The 16931-nt window shown below is 35.7% G+C and overlaps 2 protein-coding genes and 1 non-coding gene across 9 annotated transcripts; 2 read left to right on the top strand and 1 right to left on the bottom strand.

Moving 5' to 3' along the window:
• The first annotated feature begins 1677 nt into the window (after positions 1 to 1677).
• On the top strand, positions 1678 to 7868 carry LOC140178684 (zinc finger BED domain-containing protein RICESLEEPER 2-like). Its single transcript, XM_072215906.1, has 7 exons — positions 1678 to 2060; positions 2149 to 2236; positions 2539 to 2682; positions 2767 to 3505; positions 3606 to 3612; positions 5620 to 5799; positions 7796 to 7868. Exons 1-7 carry the CDS (start codon positions 1678 to 1680, stop codon positions 7866 to 7868), a joined length of 1614 nt encoding a protein of 537 aa, XP_072072007.1.
• LOC112743769 (pentatricopeptide repeat-containing protein At2g38420, mitochondrial) lies at positions 5278 to 9720 on the top strand. Of its 7 annotated transcripts, none has more exons than XM_072214648.1 (4): positions 5356 to 5799; positions 7121 to 7179; positions 7796 to 8159; positions 8564 to 9720. In XM_072214648.1, exon 4 carries the CDS (start codon positions 8649 to 8651, stop codon positions 9630 to 9632), a length of 984 nt encoding a protein of 327 aa, XP_072070749.1. In that variant the 5' UTR covers positions 5356 to 5799; positions 7121 to 7179; positions 7796 to 8159; positions 8564 to 8648; the 3' UTR covers positions 9633 to 9720. The 7 variants fall into 7 exon arrangements, with proteins under 7 accessions (XP_025648884.1, XP_025648887.1, XP_072070749.1 ...); XM_029292229.2 differs by having other exon boundaries at positions 7121 to 7207; XM_072214647.1 differs by having other exon boundaries at positions 6063 to 7207.
• A 6841-nt stretch (positions 9721 to 16561) lies between these two features.
• On the bottom strand, positions 16562 to 16669 carry LOC112745239 (small nucleolar RNA R71). Its single transcript, XR_003173177.1, has one exon. It is a non-coding gene; the product is annotated as a small nucleolar RNA R71 (small nucleolar RNA).
• Between the last annotated feature and the right edge of the window lie 262 nt (positions 16670 to 16931).

The following is a 16931-nucleotide window of genomic DNA, read 5'->3' as shown; positions in this document are numbered from 1 at the left end:
AATAAACGGGGCGGGGGCAGGGGTAGAGATCCCTGCCCTGTAGGGACCCGTTAAATCCCCGTTTGTGTGAAAAGAAAAAAATGCCCTGATATATATATATAATATGTGAACCATCAGCCATTTGAACATAACCTAACGTCCTGACCCTAGCCGTCACATTCCCCTGCTTCAGAGAGACAGAGAACGAGAATTGAACTGAAACTCTCCACTCCTCCTCAAACCCTCAGCCCCTCCTGGCTCCTTCCCGCTCACCGCCGACCGTCGCTCGCCACCTTCCACCCTATGGTCCCTCAGCACCGCCTCCCACCCCAGACCCCCTGAGTGGCTCGGTCGCTCACTGAAGGTGTCGAGGCAGTCGAGCTCACCGTTGCGAGCTCCGGCAACGTCGTCTTCTTCTCTTGGTCGCAGCAGACTCATCAACGTCGTCGTCTTCTCCTGGTGGCAGCAGACTTGTCGCGGGTCGTCATCTTCTGCTCTTCGCATCGCCGGTTGTCTTCCCCTTTTCTCCGTCAGGTTCAGGTAAGTTAGCCTTGGTCTTCGCTAGTCTTCCATCTCCTTTTTTGAATTTAGATTTCTGAATTAGGGTAAGAAATTTCTGTGTTTTGAATTAATGAGATTCCAATTAATCTGAATTTCTTTGTTTTGAATTTTTGGATTTCTAAGTTTTGAATTTGTGAATTTTTTATTAGGTTAATGAATTTCTGAATTTTTGAATTTCTGATTAGGTTAATGAATTTTTGACTATGAATTTCTGGTTGTGTAATTTATATTTCTGAGTTAGGTTGATATGAATTTGATTCTGATTAATATTTCTGAGTTAATATTAAGTTAATCTGAAGTTAGGTTAATCTGATTCCGATTATGAATTTTTGGTTTTGTAATTTATATTTCTGAGTTAGGTTGATATGATTTTGATTACTGATTCTGATTTATATTTAGGGTTGATTTGATTCTGAATTTTTGAATTAGGGTAATTAGGTTCTGAGTTTTGAATTTTCTTATTCTAATTTCTATTTAGGGTTGATTTGATTCTGAATTTTTGAATTAGGGTAATTAGGTTCTGAGTTTTGAATTTTCTGATTCTGATTTCTATTTAGGGTTGATTTGATTCTGAATTTTTGAATTAGGGTAATTAGGTTCTGAGTTCTGAATTTTCTAATTCTGATTTCTAATTAGGGTTGATTTGATTCTGAATTTTTGATTTAGGGTAATTAGGTTCTGAGTTCTGAATTAGAGTTGATTTGATTCTGAATTTTCTGATTTATACATTGGATTAATGTGATTTTGATTCATGATTTATATTTCATGATTTATAGAATGTCTTCTTCGAATGTATTGAGTAATACTCTTAAGAAGAGTACTCCATCGGAAGAACCTATAGGCACTAATATTCAAACTACACAAGAGGCTCCTCAATCTCAACCTCAAAAACCCCCAACGGATACCGCAACTACTAATGAAGGAACGACAAACTCTACAAGTGGTGTTCGAAAGAGGAAGTTAACCTCCGAAGTGTGGAATCACTTCAAGATTGTGGAAATCAAGGGAAAATTAAAGGCTGAATGCAATTATTGCAAGTCGAAGCTACTTGGTGACCTAAAATAAGGCACTTCGCACTTATGTGATCACTTCAAAAGCTGCAAGCTCCGCACCACTAGAGATATAAGACAATGTATGATGAAAACAACTCCAACAACTAGTGGAAAAACAGTTGTGGTTGGTGCATATACCTTCGACCAAGAAAATGCAAGGAAAGAGTTATCAGTTATGGTTTGTCTTCATGAGTATCCGCTATCTATTGTGGACCACATTGGGTTTCGACGATTTTGCAATGCATTGCAACCTCTCTTCAAGGTGATTACTCGCAATACTTTAAAAAGTGACATCTTGAAGCTTTACAATGATGAGAGATCGAAGACAATGAATGTCCTTGAGCGTAATAAAAGTCAAGTTGCAATTACGACTGATATGTGGACAGCAAGCAACCAAAACAAAGGTTATATGGCTATCAAGGCTCATTACATTGATGATTCTTGGAAATTACAAAGCCGTCTTGTGAGGTAATAATATTATTATTATAGATTCTTCCGAATGTTTATATAATTGCAAAGCTGTCTTGTTTATAATTGTACTAACTTATCATTACAGGTTTATATATGTGCCGGCTCCCCACACGGCTGAGGTACTTTTAGAGGTTCTTGTGGATTGTTTGATGGATTGGAATCTTGATAGGAAGGTATCCACTTTGACTGTTGATAATTGCAGTACTAATGACGTTATGATTGAGAATATTTTGACTAAAATGTCAAATAGAAACTTTATCTTGGAGGGTAAATGATTTCACATGCGATGTTCTGCGCATATATTAAATTTGATTGTCAAGGATGGGTTACAACTTATTTCACATGTTATTAAAAGGGTGAGGGATAGTGTTCATTATTAGACTGCAACACCTAAAAGAGAAGAAAAATTTAAGGAAACACGTGCGCAACTTAAAATACCCTACACAAAAAATCTTTGTCTTAATTGTAAAACTAGGTGGAATTCAACATTTTGATGCTTGAAGTTGCAATTATGTATAGAGATGTATTTGAAAGATTGTCATTGTGTGAGAGTCAATATAAATCTTTGCCTAGTGAAAAGGATTGGGATATGCCGGATGAGATTTTTCAAAGATTGAGGGTATTTTTTTATATGACTAAATTATTTTCTGGAACAACTTATCCTACATCAAATCTTTATTTTTCTAAGGTTTGTGTGATTAAGTTGGCTTTGATGGAGTGGAAAAATTGTGGAAATGAGATAATTGAAATGATGGCTACTAGTATGATAACTAAGTTTGAAAAGTATTGGGATGTGATTAATACAGTTATGGCTATTGGGACTCTTTTGGATCCTAGGTACGAGATGTATTTATTGAATTTCTTTTTTCGTAAAATATATGGAGAGATGGAGGCATGTGTTGTAATTGGTCAAGTGAAAAGGGTAGTGCAAGATTTAGTTTTAGAATATGCAACAAAGGGAAGAGAGAGAGACCAAGCTGCTCAATTAGATATGCTGCCACCACCATCAATTCCTTCAAGTTCAAAGGGGAGGAAGTTCAGTCATGAAGATTGGCAAGCTGATTTTGCTGCACATGTAAGTGAGGAATCCACATTTATTAATACAAAGAGTGAGTTAGATTATTATCTTGAAGAGAGACCGGTACCACAAACTGAACATAATTTTGATATCTTAAATTGGTGGAAGTCAAATGGAGCGAAGTTTTCTACTTTGCAAGCTATTGCTAGGGATTTTTTGGCGATTCCTATCTCTACCATTGCCTCTGAATCTTCATTTATTACGGGTGGTCGATTTGTTACGCCACATCGTAGTAGGTTGCATCTGGACACATTAGAGGCTCTAATGTGTAATCAAGATTGGCTTTGGAATGAACTTGGCACCACAACTAACATAGGATTTGAGTGCTACACAATTCATAACATTGAAGGAGATGTTGACGTAAGTAAACTATTAAATTACATATAACACACTATGTTTTTATATTATTGACTCATTGAGTTATTATATGATTTTAACTTTAAATTGTTTTCTTGTCGCTGTAGGATTCAAGTAAGTCGGAATCTATCATCACTACCATTACAGGATGAAAGGAAGATTGAGATGGTGTAATTATGTTTTTATGATGTCATGAATTTTATTTGATTGTTTATGAATATGGTTGGTTGTTTATATAATATTTGGTTGTTTATAGATATGTTTGGATGTTTATGTTTGTTGTTATTGCTATTTAAGTCTTTAAAGACTATGTATATTATTTTTGTAATGACAATTGAGGATTATTTTTGATTTTTTCTAATTTTTTTTAATTTTTATTAATTTTTACAAAAATCCGCAAATATCAGTAGAGACCCAAGGTTCCCGCCGAATACAAGTCCCCGTTACCCGTCATGAGGACGGGACAGGGACGGGGACAGATATTGGGGGCGGGGGGCATGTCCCGCCCCCATGGGACCTGTTGCCATCCCTAAATCGACCCCACTTAGTGGGACAGCTTTATTATTGTTATTGTTGACCTTATGTTGCATAAATAATGGCATCGTCTTAGTTACAATATATTTAATCACTGCATCAAAATCATTTATGTGAATTAGATTCCTTTAATTGGATTTTAAAAAGTTAGATTTTTAAAATAATATTTAAAAAATTTAAAATTACAATTAACTATCTTCTATTCTTCTTCTTCTTTTTCTTTTTCTTCTTTTTTTTTGTTCGGAGAACTAACAATCCGTTTATTTTTTATATATTGGTATAATTTTGGAGTAATACTCAATTATTAGATTTTATGGTGTTTTTTAAAATTGTGGGAGCAGAATAGTACGTCCCTTTGTATTGACAATACTCTCTCTTGTATTGTATATTAACGTATTGTCCTAGGGATGTCAATGGGGCAGGACGGGGGCGGGGGATGCCTCCCTGCTCCCCATCCCCGCCCTCAGATTTGCTCCCCATCCCCGCCCCATTCCCCGCCGTGGGGAAATATTGCTCCCCATCCCCATTCCCCGCGGGGACCCCATTCCCCATCTACATAATAGTTCTAACTAATTATTAATTTCCATATGAATAGAGCTGCAAGTATCTATCTTATACAAAAACTGTAAGATTTTATATAAAAAATCTAAATGACACGATGATGACTTCTTTCGAAATAACGCAATGGGGAACGCAACGACGAGCCAAAGGACAAAACAGTGGACGAGGTGGGAGACGCGACAACAGAGAGGAGAATGGACACGACGGCAGAGTTACAAAAAAGAACGCCGCAAATAGAAATTACAACACGGTAAGGGTAATGGCACAGTGAGGTGTGACGATGCGGTGAGAAGGGTGACGAGGGGACGGCTGCAGAGAGGTTTGATAGAGTATAGACAACCTTAGGGATCTCTGAATTGAAGAAGGGTTATGCAAATAAAGATTAGGAGTTTTAGGTTTCTATATATATGTCTGTGTGAGAAATGACTAAAAAATATATATGAGAAATAAACTATTAAAGATAATTCAGGGAATTCATAAATTTCGGGGAATAGCGGAGACGGGGCGGGGATCCTCGCTCGGTTCCCCGCGCTTGCTTCGGGAAAATTTTGTCCCCCATTCCCATCCCCGCGGAAAAAATTCTCCACAATCGGATCCCCATTCGGGGCAGTCCCCGCAAGGATCCCCGCGTCTCGGAAAATTTTGCCATCCCTATATTGTCCTGCTCCCACAATTTTTAAAAATACCATAAAATTTAATAATTGAGTATTATACCAAAATTTTTTCAATATACAACAAAATTAGCCCTAACAATCTTCTTCTACACAGACCCAGAACGGCAGAAATTCCAATCCCCGAAAATAGTGGTATCAAACTGTCAATTGAGTCCAAGATTCTATGATTGGTTCTAAATCCTTCAACTTAATTTTAGCCCACAGTCCTAAAACTACAAAAACACATTTTACAAGGCATGATTCTAATAAGCCCCCCAAAAAACAGAGATAGGGCTGGTCCCAAAAGCCCTAAAAAAATTTGGAAGTTGCTGCGCTGTGCATCGTCTTCGACTCTTCGTCTGATTCGTTGAAGACTAGAAGTCGCTGTGCATCCTTTCACTCTCGTCGGAGTTGCTGTGCCTGTGCATTGGAGTTGTTGTGCATTCTCGATTTGTCGCCAACTCGCCATTTCTGCCGGAGAAGACATAATCAGTGGACGACGCGGTGGTGGTGCTGATTCTGATTCTGGAGACACAGATTACCAGTCTCTGAGGTCAGTCACTTCCACTCACCTTCAATTTTCTCCATTGCTCACTTCACGATTCGAGTCTGCTTCGTTACTTGCTTTGCCTCTCTTCTGTTTCTTGCATTCACGAATTTTTACTTTTTTAATAGTAATGGTGTTTGCTTTGTTTCTATGTATTTTTTCTGTTTTATAGATACACTTTACAATCCCTCTCGTGGTTTGGTTTATAATTCATGTTTAGTTTTATTGCTTAATCCCCAATTCCCCATGATGGTTTGTGTTGAATGTAGATGACTCCTTTTGTGTTGAATGTTGAATGGAAGGATCGAGATTGAAACTTTACTCCAAAGTTTGGTTCTTTTCAGTGATAAAAATTGTGGGTCTTATTCATCTCTTGAAGATTCCTCTTATCAGATAATAATTCTTTTCATGCTTGTTGTAGTTTGAACTGGTAATCTAGTATAATGTAATGTATCCTTTCTAGTTCTAGTTATTAACAAATCAAGAACCTTGTAGAATTTTAATACATATTATTGGAAGTTTTTATGCTTTATTTTTATTGCTTAATCCCCAGTTCCCGATTATGGTTTGTGTTGAATGTAGATGACCTCTTTTGCGTTTGTTTGTTTGTTTATTTTTGTTTCTTTATTATGAAAGTAGCAGCAGTTCAAAATATTTATAAATGGTGTTTTGATGAGATTATCTAAATATGATTAGGAAATTTATAAACATGAATGATGAGATTGTTTCTAAGACTCTTGTTCAACTTTCAAGTGTTGATTCTGGCAAAAATTCTAATGTTTGGAGGTTTTTTAAGAAGATTGGAAAAGATAGAGATGGTATTGAAAGGGATGCATGATGCATGCAACTTTTGTAATCATGAATACGAAATTGGGAGGAACCCGAAAACCAAGAATAGTTACGGGACTTCTCATTTGAATCGTCATATAGTTTCTTGTAATCCATATCTCTCGGTATTAGATTTGATGATGACATTGGTGAAATTCATGAAGAAGTGTCAATGGAATTGATGCATCCCCCTCTACATTCATGATTTTAGATGATGAATTTTTGTGAACTTTATTTTGATTTTCTACTAGAGACATTATTGATGGTGGATACTAAGGAGAAGGGTGATGAGATAGTGAATGTCATGTTTAATTTATTGGAGTGAATGTCATGTTTAATTTCTTATTAGGTGGCCCACGGAACGTTTGTTTTCTTTCGATTCCGGTTCTGGGGCTCTCAGCTAATTCCTTGTATATGGGTTAGTTCATTACTTCATTTCTCATTTTGATTCTGTTTTTTCCTTTTTGGTTTTCGATTTCTCCACTGTCTGCGCAAACAGAAAGAAGAAGAAGAGAAACGATGTCTTCAGAGGCGGGGAGGTAGGAGCCGCTGACGCAGGTGCGAGCAACTGAATATTGTTGATTGGGTATGTTAAGAATATGGGTTAGTTCTGGTTTTGCTTCTTTGTGAGGTGTGAAACAGTGTGTGATTAACCATTATTCAATTCAGCAGAACGTGATTAATATTTGTGATCTGTGCTGCTCAAATAGAGCCTTAATTTGTTTGTGCATGATTAGACTTTGCTGATACTTGATAGTTTTATTCAATTCCATTGCCCTATGATATTAGTTGTCCCTGGTTTTTGGCATTCTCATGAATATCATATTGCTTACTACTCTCCCTGCCCTGCCTCACAAATCATCAATCAATTTAACCTCACAGCTTGGCGAAGAAATTTTCTGTTGGGAAATTAGCACAAGTCTCTTAGTTATTTAGCAATTAGCATAAATCTCTATCTAAGTTATTGAGTAATTATATTTATTATTGGATAATTTTTTTCAAGTACTCCTATTTATTCCCTTTTAACTTTTTAATAAGCTTCTAGCATTGCAAAATAATGAGTACTATGGAGTGATCGATGCATTTTCTTTACATGTCTCAGAAGAATAGCCTTATTGTGTAATTGATTGTTTCCTGTTCTTGAATCCATCTTGTTTGCTGTTCTTGTTTGCAGCTGTGAGTCAAGCGGTCAAAACTCTGGTCATATATTCAACATGTTATACATGCTAGTTCCACAATACGCATAAATGCGCACAAAGCAAGCCATGTGAGCTATATGAATATAAATATATCCTAAATGGGACAGGTAGCTGAATGGAGGAATAAGGAAGGATGGAGGGAATATGAGATACCCTTTGCCTTAGGAGAGGACACGTCATCCATGATCTGCTACAATTTTCGTTCTATTAAGTTATATAGTAGATTGCTAAAAAAGTCAACACATTAGTTAATAATGGAACAAAACATTTGAACGCCATTGAATTCGGAGCCTTCTTCCTTCTACAACTTCTGTTTCTCCAATCAAATTCAAGAAAATGGTAAGAAACCATTTATCCAAGCGTGCAAACAAGTACCTCAGAAAGTTCAGAAAATGGCCACATTCTCCTTACAAAACTTCATGGCACCACAATTTTGCTGAAGAACAAGCCATGGAAACTCTCAAAAGAGCAACACTTGAATTGGGTTCCAACAACAACCACCCATTTCTTCTTTCTACCCTTATTGACTCTTTCAAGTCTTATAGCTGTGACCCAACGCCAAAGGCTTACTTTTTTCTCATCAAAACCTTAACACAACACTCCCATTTTCAAGATATTCCACCTGTTCTTGACCACATTGAGAACATGGAGAGTTTTGAAACACCCGAGTTTATGTTAATGCACCTTATTGGATTCTATTGTCATGTTGGTATGGTCCAATATGCTCTTGATTTGTTTTACAGGATCCCAAGGTTCAGGTGCACACCAACTGTTCGATCATTGAACCTGTTGCTTTCATTGCTCTGTAGGAGGCCCAAGTGGATTGGGATGGTGCCGAATGTACTGCTGAAGAGCCAGCACATGAGCGTTCGCTTCGAGGAATCCACGTTTCGGGTTTTGATTAAGGCACTGTGTGGGATGAAGATGGTGGGTTATGCTGTTAAGATGATGAAAATTATGATTCATGATGGGTTTAGTTTGGATGCGGAGATATGTTCTTCGATAATATCTTCAATGTGCAAACAAAGCGATTTGACTGGCACAGATGCTTTGGTTGTTTGGGGTGATATGAAGAAACTAGGATTTTCACCTGGTGTAATGGATTATACAAATTTGATGAGGTTCTTGGTGAAGGAAGGGAAGGTTATGGATGCTTTTGAGATTCTGAATCAGATGAAAAAAGATGGAATCAAGCCGGACAGTGTTTGTTACACCATTGTTATGAATGGAACTGTAAAAGAAGGTGATTATGTGAAGCTAGATGAACTCTTTGAAGAAATGCTGGTACTGGGGATAATCCCTGATGTTTATACTTATAATGTGTATATAAATGGTTTATGTAAGCAGAATAATTTAGACGACGCACTTAAGATTGTTGCTTCTATGGAAGACTTAGGTTGCGAACCAAATGTTGTTACTTACAATACTTTATTGGGTGCATTATTTATGGCTGATGATTTAAGTAAGGTTAGAGGATTAGTGAAAGAGATGAGATTGAAGGGTATTGAGATGAACTTGCATACATATAGGATCATTCTTGATGGTTTTGTTGGTAAAGATGAGATTCAAGAAGCTTGTGTTTTGCTTGAGGAAATGTTGGAGAAGTGTTTTTATCCAAGATCTTCTGCATTTGATGATATCATAGTTCAGATGTGCCAAAAGGGTTTGATTACTGAAGCACTTGAACTGGTGAAGAAAATTGCTGCAAAAAAATTTATTCCTGGTGCTAGAGCTTGGGAAGCATTGATTAATTCAACTTCTGAGCTTTCATATTCACAAGCATCATTTTCTGGCTTGTTGAGAACGCAATAATCTGTTATATGATAAAAATGTTCAATGATATTTATCATATATATTGACCTGAGATTTCAAGTCCATAATCTAATTAGGTTTGATTTAATGGTTTGTGTGTCTTCTCAGATCAAATCTTTTTGGTGCTGGTGGTGTTATGATTGTTGAGGTTTATAGTTTACACATATAGGTTTTCATTTGTGTAATGTAAATTAGATTAAATGCATGAAAACCTTATTTAAAACATGTAGGTTAATACTGAAAGGATGTAACTCACTTGAATTAGTAAATAACAGACTATAGGGGTAAGACAAGACATGACATGACACTAAGACAGAGATAATAGAATGGAGCACTAAAAATTATTTTTTGTGTATTGTGTTGGATACGATGGACAAGACACTAATGTAATATTTTGTATTATGTTTGGATAGATATGGATAAAATTAAGATATTATGTGAAATGACTAAAATAGTCACGTGATTCTAAATTTTTTACATCAAGTACAAATTAATTTAATAAAAAATAAGAGTATGTAGGAGTACAGAAAATTACAAGAAGAATTGGTCTATGAACCAATAAGATAAAAATGGTATCAAAGTAACAAAATTAAAAATAAATAAAGTAACATAAAGTAGAAAAATGAATTAAGTCTCTATTAATATAGCATGCCTACAAAAAAAAGAGAGTATCTGAGAGAAGAATGCAGAGAAAGAACTATGATGTAGAGAAGAAGCTAAAATTAGGAAAAATAAGAAGAGATAATAGTAGAATAATAAAAAATATCTATAGATATAAAGGAAAAAAAATTTTGATAAAAAAGTCCGTGTCCACTTTTTTAAATTTCGTATCCATCATTGTCTTTTGTAGAAAAGTAAACACAAAAATATAAAATAGTGTCTTGGAGACAATGTATCCAAATACATTTTAAATATTCGTTGTCTATATCACTATGTCCTGTCTCCGAAAACAAACGCTAGCTTTAGTTCAATTCATTTCACAAAAGAAAAACTTACAGCCATAGGTGCAACTGTAGTTAAGTTCTTGGTTGGTAAGATTTAAATAAATTTAGCATTTCCCTAAATATAAATGGCTATTTGTTAATAAAATTAATATAATTATTATATACTTCTACGATTATGATTGGCACAAAGTATAGGTTTGCTCTGATCTAAGGAGATGTAGACCTTTTTAGTGTTTTGTAAGTTAATTTGTTTTTAAGCATGCACAATGTCCTTTTGACAACACGCCGAGAAGCACCATTGCGCGCTTAAGTATTGGCTATGATCTCATGAAACGTGAACATTTCCAACAATAATATTAATATTAGGGCAATGTACTAAAATAAATTAATTAAGTGAATTCTTTATCTATATACATGATTTAGAAATTGGTTATCTGCATGTGCATTTTTATTATTATGTAATCTGTGAAAGTCTACCACGGTTTTAAATTTTTACATAAATCGTTGGAGGTTAGGACGTAATTGTTTTTCGCGGTTTATTAAAAAAAAAAGCTAACATAAACCGTGTTTGGTCTCCACAGTTTATGAAGAAGAAGTCATGTACGTAAACCCCCTGGCTACCACGATTTACATGTTAGGTAGTATAAATATAGAATTTGTGGGTAGTCATCACGGATCATTTGTGCCAAATCAAAGTGAGTTATACCTTGGTGGTTCAGAGAGTTTGAGGGAGAGATTTGAAGGTTTTGGTGAGATTTGGGTGGTGGATTCATGGAGAATGAAGCTCGCTTATACCGGCTAAATGGCATTGCCCACGTGGCTGGATACATCGACGAAGAGGTTAATTATTATTATTATTATTATTATTATTATTATTATTATTTTATTACTTATATTTTTATTATTATAATGAGTTGCTAGTAGTAGTACCATTATTACTATTATTATTTTTATTACTATTATGATAATGGTAGTTGTTATTATTATTTTTATTTTTACTAGTATTGGGAGCTATCAATATTATAATTATTGTTATTGTTAGTAGAATTATTTCTGTTGGTATTGTTATTATTCCTATTGTTTCTTTATTGTTATTACTATCATTAGAGAAAATAGAAAATCAATGTCGGTATGTAATAATTTTTTCTAAATTATATTTGATGTTATTAGTATTGGTCGTATGTTGAGGGATTTTGTTACCCACATTTTGCAGCCTACTAGGGTTATTAGCGGTGTTAGGAGACAATAGAATATGCCTTTACACGACCGGATTATACCGTATCTGGAGACAGCGGGCTTGTATCACTTGGCTAGGCTGAACAGTCAGTGGTTCTTGGTTGATGAGCCTCTACTTAGCGCATTCATTGAGAGGTGGCGTCCTGAGACGCATACCTTTCACATGCCCTTTGGGGAGTGCACTATCACTTTGCAAGATGTGGCATATCAGCTGGGTTTGTCAATCGATGGGGAGCCCGCTAGTGGGTGCCTGACTGAGTTTGAGAACCTGTTGGAAAATGGAAGACCGGCATAGGTGTGGTTTCGCGAGTTGTTTGGGGAGTTACCTCCGTAGAATAAAGTCAGGCATATGACAGTGTGCTACACATGGTTCCATGAGAGGTTTCGGGTTCTCCCAGCAGATGCTAGTGAGGAGACCGTGCGTATATACGCGCGTGCTTATATTCCGATGTTGTTGTCCTCTCAGCTGTTTGCAGACAAGAACGCAAACCAGGTCTACCTTCGCTGGTTTCCTTATTTGGCATCGTTGGACGACTTGGGTAGATATAGCTGGGGCTCGACGGCACTGGCCTGGTGATGAGCGGATAATTTATACGCTTTTTGGCATTGTTTTTACATGGTTTTTAGTATGATTTAGTTAGTTCGTAGTATATTTTTATTAGTTTTTAATTAAAAATCACATTTCTAGACTTTACTGAGTTTGTATGTTTTTCTGTGATTTCAGGTATTTTCTGACTAAAATTAAGGGACCTGAGCAAAAATCAGATTCTGAGGTTGAAGAAGGACTGCAGATGCTGTTGGATTCTGACCTTCCTGCACTCAAAGTGGATTTTCTAGAACTACAAAACTCCAAATGGCACGCTCTCAATTGCGTTGGAAAATAGACATCCAGGGCTTTCCAGCAATATATAATAGTCCATACTTTGCCCGAGTTTAGACGATGCAAACTGGTGTTGAACGCCAGTTCCATGCTGCATTCTAGAGTCAAATGCCATAAACAAGTTGCAAAGTGGAGTTAAACGCCAGAACACACGTTACAAACTGGCGTTCAACTCCAAGAATGACCTCTCCACGTGAAAGCTTCATGCTCAGCCCAAGCACACATCAAGTGGGCCCCGGAAGTGGATTTCTACATCATTTACTTATTTCTGTAAACCCTAGTAACTAGTTTAGTATAAATAGGAATTTTTACTATTGTATTTATATCTTTTGAATATCTTATGATCTGGAGTTCATCTCTGGACGTTTAGTTCTTAGATCATGGGGGCTGGCCATTCGGCCATGCCTGGACCTTCATCACTTATGTATTTTCAACGGTAGAGTTTCTACACACCATAGATTAAGGTGTGGAGCTCTGCTGTTCCTCATAAATTAATGCAAAGTACTACTGTTTTTCTATTCAATTTAAGCTTATTCCGCTTCTAAGATATTCATTCGCACCCAAGAACATGATGAATGTGATGATTATGTGATGCTCATCATCATTCTCGCTTATGAACGCGTGCCTGACAAACACTTCCGTTCTACATGCAAACAAGCTAGAATGGATATCTCTTGGATATCTAATACAGGGGACCGAGTCCGAGTTATTAGTGTCTTTGTGGTATAAGTTAGAACCCATGGACGGCCATTCTTGAGAATCCGGAAAGTCTAAACCTTGTCTGTGGTATTCCGAGTAGGATTCAGGGATTGAATGACTGTGACGAGCTTCAAACTCGCGAGTGCTGGGCATAGTGACAGACGCAAAAGGATCAATGGATCCTATTCCAGTATGATCGAGAACCGACAGATGATTAGCCATGCAGTGATAGCGCATTGGACCATTTTCACTGAGAGGACAGGTGGCCATTGACAACGGTGATGCCTAACATATAACTTGCCATGGAAAGGAGTAGGAAGGATTGGATGAAGACAGCAGGAAAGCAGAGGTTGAGAGGGACGAAAGCATCTCTATACGCTTATCTGAAATTCTCACCAATGATTTACATAAGTATTTCTATCTTTATTTTCTGTTTATTTATTATTATTATGCTAAAACTCTACAATCAATTATTATCTGCCTAACTGAGATTTGCAAGATGATCATAGCTTGCTTCATACCAACAATCTCCGTGGGATCGACCCTTACTCACGTAAGGTTTATTACTTGGACGACCCAGTGCACTTGCTGGTTAGTTGCGCGAAGTTGTAAAGTTATGTTTAGACCATGGTATTGTGCACCAAGTTTTTGGCGCCATTGCCAGGGAATCAATTTCAAACAACTAATTTTACATCTGAATCACGATTTCGCCACACCAAGTTTTTGGCGCCGTTGCCGGGGATTGTTCGAGTTTGGACAACTGACGGTCCATCTTGTTGCTCAGATTAGGTAATTTTATTTTAATTTTAAACTTTTTGTTTTTATTATTCTTATTTTCGAAAAAAAAAATAATAATTTTTTTTATTTTCAAAAATATATTTTTCTTCAGAATTTTTAAGAAAGAATTCTAGTGTTTCATGAAAAATATTGAAGCCTGGCTGGCTGTAAAGCCATGTCTAATTTCTTATGGACTGAGACTTTCAAACTATCATCACAAGAGCAAGCTAGCTGTTCCTAATCCATCTGCTGCTGTATGACTGATTTGTATTCTAAAGCTTGGCTGGCCATTGGCCATGTCTAGTGTTTTGGACCGGAGCTTTCACTGAAAGCTCGGCTGGCTAGTGAGCCATGTCTAATTCCTGGATTGGAGCTTTAGACTAACATTGCAAGATTCCTGGAATTCTTATTAAAAGTTTTTGAAATCCTTATTTTGCTTTTTCTAAATAATTTTCGAAAAATACCAAAAAATTTATAAAATCATAAAAATAAAAAATAATTTGTGTTTCTTGTTTGAGTCTTGAGTCAATTTTTAAGTTTGGTGTCAATTGCATGTTTTTATTCTTCTTGCATTTTTTTCGAAAGTGTGTTCATATGTTCTTCATGATCTTCAAGTTGTTCTTCGTAAGTCTTCTTGTTTGATCTTTAAAATTTCTTGTTTTGTGTCTTTTGTTGTTTTTCTTATGCATTTTCCATTTGTTAGTGTCTATACATGAAAAATTCTTAAGTTTGGTGTCTTGCATGTTTTTCTTTGCTTAAAAATTTTCAAAAATAAGTTCTTAGTGTTCATTTTGACATTCAAAATGTTCTTGGTGTTCATCTTGACATTCATAGTGTTCTTGCATGCATTATGTGTTTTGATCCAAAATTTTCATGCATTGAGTCTTTTTGATGTTTTTCTCTCTCATCATTAAAAATTCAAAAATAAAAAATATCTTTCCCTTATTCTCTCATAAATTTCGAAAATTTGAGTTGACTTTTTCAAAAATCTTTAAAATTTAGTTGTTTCTTATAAGTCAAATCAAATTTTCAATTTAAAAATCTTATCTTTTTCAAAATCTTTTTCAAAAATCAAATCTTTTTCATTTTTCTTATTTATTTTCGAAAATTTTAAAAATATTTTTCAAAAATCTTTTTCTTAATTTTATCTCATAATTTTCGAAAGTATTATCAACAATTAATGTTTTGATTCAAAAATTTCAAGCTTGTTACTTGCTTGTTAAGAAAGATTCAAACTTTAAGTTCTAGAATCATGTCTAGTGATTACTTGTGAGTCAAGTCATTAATTTTGATTTTAAAAATTCAAATCTTTTTCAAAGCTAATTTCAATCATATCTTTCTATCATATCTTTTTAAATCATATCTTTTTCAAAAAAGTTTGATTTTAAAATATCTTCTCTAACTTCTTATCTTCTTATCTTTTCAAAATTGATTTTCAAACCTTTTTCAACTAACTAATTGACTTTTTGTTTGTTTCTTATCTTTTTCAAAACCACCTAACTACTCTTCCCTCTCTAATTTTCAAAAATACCTCCTTCTTTTTCAAAAAATTATTTTTAATTAATTAATTATTTTAAATTTTAATTTTAATTTTATTTCTCCTTTAATTTTCGAAAATCATCAACCCCTTTTCAAAAATTATTTTCGAAAACTCCTCCCTCTCCTTCTTCTATTTATTTAATTACTTACTAACACTTCTCCTCATCTCATATCTCTGCTCCTATCCTCACCCTTGTGTTTGGATTATCCATTCTTCTTCACTCTTATTCCCTTTCTTTTTCTACTAACAACAAGGGAACCTCTATACTGTGGTAAAAAGGATCCCTATTATTATTTTCTGTTCCCTTCTTTTTCATATGAGCAGGAGCAAGGACAAGAACATTCTTGTTGAAGCAGACCCTGAACCTGAAAGGACTCTGAAGAGGAAACTGAGAGAAGCTAAAATACAACAATCCAGAGACAACCTTACAGAAATTTTTGAAAAGGAAGAGGAGATGGCAGCCGAAAATAATAATAATAATGCAAGAAGGATGCTTGGTTATTATACTACACCTACTTCCAAGTTTGATGGAAGAAGCATCTCAATCCCCACCATTGGAGCAAACAATTTTGAGCTGAAACCTCAATTAGTTGCTCTAATGCAACAGAACTGCAAATTCCATGGACTTCCATCAGAAGATCCCTACCAGTTTTTAACTGAGTTCCTGCAGATATGTGAGACTGTTAAGACTAATGGAGTAGATCCTAAAGTCTATAGGCTCATGCTTTTTCCGTTTGCTGTAAGAGACAGAGCTAGAACATGGTTGGACTCACAACCTAAAGATAGCCTGAACTCTTGGGATAAGCTGGTCACGGCCTTCTTGGCTAAGTTCTTTCCTCCTCAAAAGCTGAGCAAGCTTAGAGTGGATGTTCAGACCTTCAAGCAAAAAGATGGTGAATCCCTCTATGAAGCTTGGGAAAGATACAAGCAGATGACCAAAAGGTGTCCTCCTGACATGCTTTTAGAATGGACCATTCTGGATATATTCTATTATGGTCTGTCTGAGTTCTCCAAGATGTCACTGGACCATTCTGCAGGTGGATCCATTCACCTAAAGAAAACGCCTGCAGAAGCTCAAGAACTTATTGACATGGTTGCAAATAATCAATTCATGTATACTTCTGAGAGAAATTCCGTGAATAATGGGACGCCTCAAAAGAAGGAAATTCTTGAGATTGATGCTCTGAATGCCATATTGGCTCAGAACAAAGTGTTGACTCAGC

The sequence above is a fragment of the Arachis hypogaea genome, chromosome 14 (assembly GCF_003086295.3).
Source record: "Arachis hypogaea cultivar Tifrunner chromosome 14, arahy.Tifrunner.gnm2.J5K5, whole genome shotgun sequence".
Lineage (NCBI taxonomy): Eukaryota > Viridiplantae > Streptophyta > Magnoliopsida > Fabales > Fabaceae > Arachis > Arachis hypogaea.
The sequence above is the reverse complement of the archived record's forward strand: the minus strand, read 5'-3'. Positions and strand labels throughout refer to the sequence as shown.